Source organism: Arachis ipaensis, chromosome B10, assembly GCF_059453495.1.
Source record: "Arachis ipaensis isolate K30076 ecotype BB chromosome B10, ASM5945349v1, whole genome shotgun sequence".
Taxonomy (NCBI): Eukaryota; Viridiplantae; Streptophyta; class Magnoliopsida; order Fabales; family Fabaceae; genus Arachis; species Arachis ipaensis.
Window position 1 is genome coordinate 98,925,482 of NC_142435.1, and position 6,127 is coordinate 98,931,608.

Sequence of the window (6,127 nt, forward strand, 5' to 3'; positions counted from 1 at the left end):
TAAATTATAATTTAATTTGTGTATTCTGTTGGGCTGAATTTGTGGGCCGTGAGACGTCTTTATTGTTGTCATGGGCTAAGGTAGAAGAGTGGTTTAATACTAATAAAATTGAAAGGTATTTTTATCAACGTTTAATAATTTGAAAGTCTTTTTGGTAGTTTATACAAAAATAGGTTTTTCCATTATATAATTTTGCATAGGAGAAAAATGATTCAGGAACCATTCCACTTGATATACTTGTGAAATAAATCTATGGGGCCTTCCGATTTCGCAGCGTGTAAATTTGAAAAACAGAAAGAAGCTCAAATATAAAGGGCCAAAAATAAAATTGAATTGGGCAACGACTTTGTTATTATTGTGCAGACATAACAAAAAAAAGCTGACAAACAAATAAACCTAAATATCCATAAGGAAAAAAAAAACGCGCAAACAGTCACACACACATGAATAGTTGAATACACACTAGCAAAATCTTTTTTTTTTTTTTCCAATTTTAATTCGGAATTCTTGACTATGTTTTCTTGTATTTTGTTTTTAATAAAGAAAGCGTGAAAAGGCTTAAGTTATTCTTAGTTTCTTACGATACGACCTACCATTCAAGAACAGAGTACTCATGGTACGATAGGTGTATGGTTGGGTCGGGACTGAATTCATATACTCCAAAAGGGAAAGACGAAATAAATATATATTTATAAACAAGTCAATGGTACATGAATTGGTGACATTAATATATATTATAAGAAATAGATTTAATTTGTGTTAGTATAAGAAAAAAATTATACAAACATCCAATCATTTATTGTCATGAATATTATAACCTAATCGCCCACTATTTTATTATTCTAACAAACACATGCATAGCATAACAACTAAACTCGGAAAAGTAATCAAGAGTGGTGGTTTTAATAAAACGATAGAGAATCATTCCAAACCAGAAAAATAAGGTGGCTTCCTCATGACACGGAATCTAATCCTCCACCTACCAAGTGGTTGGTAGAAGAAAATATGCCCAGAAAAACACAACACTAATAGCATCCAATGCTTGGTAAAAAAAAAAATACAACACTACAAGTGAGAGTTTTGATGATAGTTTTGGGTTAGGCTACGCAACATGACAATATTAGTAGATGGCCATGTTACGGTAATATCAAGAAGGAACAAACAAAGCAAAAGGGTGAGATTCCAATTTTGGCACAAGAAAACAACATCAAACTATACCAAATGCAATAGACAATTAACCGCTACTTAATATGCCATACCATAGGTTTAAATAAAAAGATCATAACCAAATAAACAGCTCATGTTGAACCAAGGCTTTGTAACAAGTTTCTATTTAAATAGTAAATTCCGGATGTTAGGAAACATCCAAACCATAAAGTTTGCACGTTGCCAGGTCAACACAACACATTGTGCATCATAAATTAACCCATCAAGATCCTCGAGTGCCATCGAAGTATCGAACTCTACATATGCTAAGGAAATAAAAACCCGGGGGGAACACAGATACCATTACTGCAAGACTCGAGGACAGAAAGTGTTTTGACTAAATGCCAACGGGTACCTTACGACATATCTGTTTCTATGTATGTATATATGTAAATATTATCTCAGAACAGCAATCAACCCCAGAAACATTTTAAGGATGATTCAGTGCATAGCAGTGCGTGGAGCACGGGAACGGACTGGTGTCTTCGATGGACTTACCCTGCATACAGAAAAATAATAATTGTTTAAGGAAGAGTTGAAGACTTCATTTCATAGTGTTTCTTTTTTCTATTTATTCTAACTACAGTTGAAATCTGGAGGAGTATGCCAATCCAACCTTATAGGCAGTGCACCCAAAATCACACCACTGCAGCTCAGAGCTGCTATTGCACTCTCAGCCTGCAAGAAAGAGGCAAACAAATTCATCAGACCAAGAAACCATAGGGCGACAAAATAATTGGGAGAATATAGACAATTTATCATATCAAGGGAGCATTTGGTTGGAGGGTTAAAAATGTTGAGAAAATTTTCATGGAGGTCCACAAGTAAATATCCACAATAATTTCCAGCCCATTTTTACCTTCAAACCAAGCATACCATAAAAAAAAGAAAAAGAACTTGAAACTAAAATGGAGACAGAACACACAATTTAAAGGTAAAAAGAAGCAACATCTCTCAACCACATGAGGCATCACAGTACATGTTAGGAGTGAGAAGTAATCGAGAACCAACATTATTTAATATTTATCCACTTCAACTTCCAAAGGTGGAAAATCATGCTCAAATACCAGATCAAAGACTCCCGTAAACCACTTGGGACTTTCCCGGTACACACCAATTTACCAACCCCACCCTTTGTCCCTCTAGTTGCTCTAGTTACACCTCAGAGCAGCTATGTCGAATGGATGACAAATCAAATGGAGTGGATCCCACCTCCATGTTACACTTTAATAATAGCAAGGAATTGAGGGACGAGCAACAAAGGAACTTCTTAAGACCCTGACTACAGCAGGATAAATTAATCACTTTTACTTTGTTTGAACAAATTTACCATTACAACCTAATTTTCACAGCACTAAGTTCACAGGTTGGCTATACTTCAATTTGCAAACGATTTCATTGATTGGCATGCTCAAATATTTATTTTTTTAACAAATGATTATGATAGAAAGATCCAAATGCTCCCAAAGAAGCTATCAACAAGACACGACTACTGTGGAATGTAACAATAATTAGTAAGAACAGAATGGAACTCTTTAAATAGCAGTAAAGTCAGATGCATAGCTCAGAGATGGGAAATTCAGAATTAGGTGAATATTAACTGACTCGGATGAAAATAAGAAAGACAAATGAATTATTACCAGTGCAAACTCAACGAATGCAATTCGAGTTGAATGATGGTAATCTCCAAGAAGCCTCAAGCGGTGAACCTGTATTCAACCAACAAAAAACTCTTAAGCAATGGACCTAGAGAACTATATAATAATATATTTCAATTCAACTAACAAATGTACATTTCCTGGTCCATGAACAGTTACTAACCTCTCCACATATAGATTCAAAGAAGCTTTTGACATCTGCTTGAGTGAGCTGTAACAGAAACAAGAAAGGAAAGTTAGGAATTATGAGCCATATTTGCTGCAACCTGCAAAACAGACATTAGAAAACGAAACTAATATATCCTACGAAAGGGTCAGATCACCACCTTCTTGTCGATATTTGTGCAATAGATTGTTCTTGAGCACATCTCTCGTTCATCTTCAGACTGAGAATAAATCATCGTTAGAAATGTAGAACCGAAAAGAATATATCAATCATCTTCTAGAAAATATCTTATGTGAGCCCATGTGGGATAAAGAAAAAAAGAAAGAATTTACCCTGGGCAAAAATGTTGGGTTGACAGGTGCAATGGCAGTTTTTGAAGGTAGCACTCTAAGTGGATAATATCCGAGCATAGTTCCAGATAGGCTCAAAGCAGCCCTTGCACCATCTGCAGCAATAATAGCATTAGTACGGCAAAATGTTAATAACTAGAGCATACAGACATCATTTATTAAGTTGAACCGTTACCTTCATCCGTAAACTCAATGAAAGCAAACCGAAGAATAGAATTGGGATCCCCGCATACGCGGCAGTCAACGACCTATATTCATGAAAAAGGAGTTCATTTAAAAAGTAATCACAAGGTCAAATGTCATTAAGAAGCACATGTCGCAACTCGCAAGCAAACAAAATGTCAAGGTTTCCTACCTGGCCACAGTTAAGAAAGAGAGCTGCCAGCTGCTCTTCGGTAACCTAGATACCAACATAAAAAACCACCTTCCAAGTGAATACACATTGCATTCTTTGCAAGTTAGCTGAAATGATAAAATCCATAAGACAACTAAAAACATGTACCAGCTGATCAATGTCAGACACATAAACAGTCCTCCTAATCATCTCTTCCCTTTTCTCCATATCCATCTTATTATTCGCTCTACGCTTCCCTTGACTATAGCCATTCTTCCTCTGCAACAAGCAATTATTGTATCAATAAAAATTCAAGGCACAAGTTAAAAGATAATATTCCACCATTGGATAAATTAAAAACAAATTTCTTCCAAGTTCATACCCTTCTGTTAGTCTGGCCATTAGCATTGCCATAATTATTGTGGAGCACAAAATTGTTGGCGAATCCAAAACCAGCAGCACCACCAGGACCAGCCAAGTAACCGTGACTGTTGGCGAGCGACGGCGGCACAAACTCCTCAGCCATGGGGTTCAACTTTGACAGAAGCTCCTCCAAATCCCTCATCTCCCTCTTATAACTCTCACCACAGTTCTCCCCATTCCTTACCGCATTAATCCCAACATACCCATCATTGTTGACCACCATCTGTTGACCCTGGACACCGTTTCCATCAAACCCATTTCGAATCTGACCCACCTGAGCCTTGTAATTACCGTTAGGGACTGACACAACAGTGTTTGCACCTCTATCTTGGTTGAATACACCGTTCAGATTCTGATCACCACCACCACCGTTGACAGCACCTCCACCTCCGCCGCCGCCGCCGCCGCCGCCGGACCTTGCCTTTGATTTCTCCATCTCAGTGGTGTCCGATGAGACAACACTGTTGTCCAAATTTTGACTGGAAGAACCGATTTTGGCCCCAGCATTCTCAGCAACAGCCATGATCACGGAAAAAAGAAGACGCACACACACCCCCAACCCACTTCCCTAGATGTAAAAAAGCTTCCTCCTTTTTTTCAGCTTTCAGGTTTATCAGTGAATCTGTGTCCCCCAACAAAAAAAAAACTATACTAAACTAACAACAAGAGAAAGAGAGAGAGAAATGAAACATAAGAGCATGTTAGGGAAGACGTACCTGGGTTTTAATGTAACAAATTTTCCATTGACATAAGATCAAGCTGATCCTGAAGATCGTCAAAAATAGAGGTTACTTTAAAACCCCACAAAGGGAGAAAAATAAATAAAATATGTATATATGGAAAGAGAGAGAGAGAGAGAGAGAGAGAGATTGGTGAAAAAGAGATAGAGAAAAAGGTTAAAGATATTATCTTACTAATTTATTTACTGAAGAAGAAGAAGGAGGAGGAGGAGGAAGAAGAAGAGGTGAGTGATGATTATTAGTGTTTGTTGGAGAGAGAGAGAGAGAGAGATGATTTATCTTCGGATCGTCCGTTTGAGGGTGCAGTGGGGGTTTGGGAGGTAGCTGGGGAAGCTGAGAAGAGAAAAAGAGAAAAAGAGAAGGTCCGAAATTAAATTGATAACGATGATGAAATGAGATGAGATGATCAACCAATGTATGTATCCAACAGAACAAAATGAATTGAACACAGCAACACCAACACCCTCATTGCTCATTAGTCATTACATTACATTACATTTTTTTCTTTTTTTATTTTATTTTAATTATATTACATATAACACCCAAATAAATTTACTTTCTTTTGCATCAATTTCCATTACTGCCCACCCCCCCCCCCCCCAACATCTCTCTTTCTCTATCTCCTCTCTCCCTCCCCTCAATTTCTACATACATGTCATGGTCATGCCTTCCATAGCATCGCATCCGCCATCCACAAGGGACATATATATAAAAGAATATTAGGCTAAGGATGCATAGAGTTCAATATGAAAGAATATCAAGTTACTATAGTAAAAAATAAAAAATAAAAAATAAAAATAAATAATATTAGACCTAGTATAACAATCTTTATGTCTAGAGTAAAAATTAATTATTCACTTATAGTCTCTCACGTTTTAGATATAATAAAAGAAAAATCTTTTAAAATAAGTAAATAATAAATTAGTAAAAATTTTAATACAAAATATAATAAAAATTTAAGAAACTGATATTTTACTAGATATATAAAAAAAACTATAAAAATAAGAGAATTATATTATAAATATCTAAAAAAAATTAATATATATTTCTTTGATTGATTTAATAATTACTTACAAGACTTTAAAAGAGAGTTTTGTCCCTTAACAAAAATAAATACTACTTAAAAAATTAGTACAGATCAAATAATAAATTAAAATCACAATACTTTTTTAGAAAAAAGTTTAATTACTCTCTTAGTTCTTATAGTTTTACGAAATTTTTAATTAGGTTCATATACTTTTTTTTTCTTT

General features: G+C 35.5%; 1 protein-coding gene across 1 annotated transcript; it reads right to left on the reverse strand.

Moving 5' to 3' along the window:
• Positions 1-1,303: 1,303 nt before the first annotated feature.
• LOC107622933 (polyadenylate-binding protein-interacting protein 12) lies at positions 1,304-5,394 on the reverse strand. The gene is made up of 12 exons (XM_016325014.3): positions 5,052-5,394; positions 4,854-4,902; positions 4,097-4,759; positions 3,883-3,993; positions 3,736-3,780; positions 3,556-3,628; positions 3,363-3,475; positions 3,191-3,250; positions 3,028-3,075; positions 2,847-2,915; positions 1,823-1,884; positions 1,304-1,705 (listed from the first exon to the last, which is right to left on the reverse strand). The coding sequence occupies exons 3-12, from the start codon at positions 4,658-4,660 to the stop codon at positions 1,648-1,650; spliced, it is 1,203 nt and encodes a 400-aa protein (XP_016180500.1). The 5' UTR covers positions 4,661-4,759; positions 4,854-4,902; positions 5,052-5,394; the 3' UTR covers positions 1,304-1,647.
• Positions 5,395-6,127: the final 733 nt, after the last annotated feature.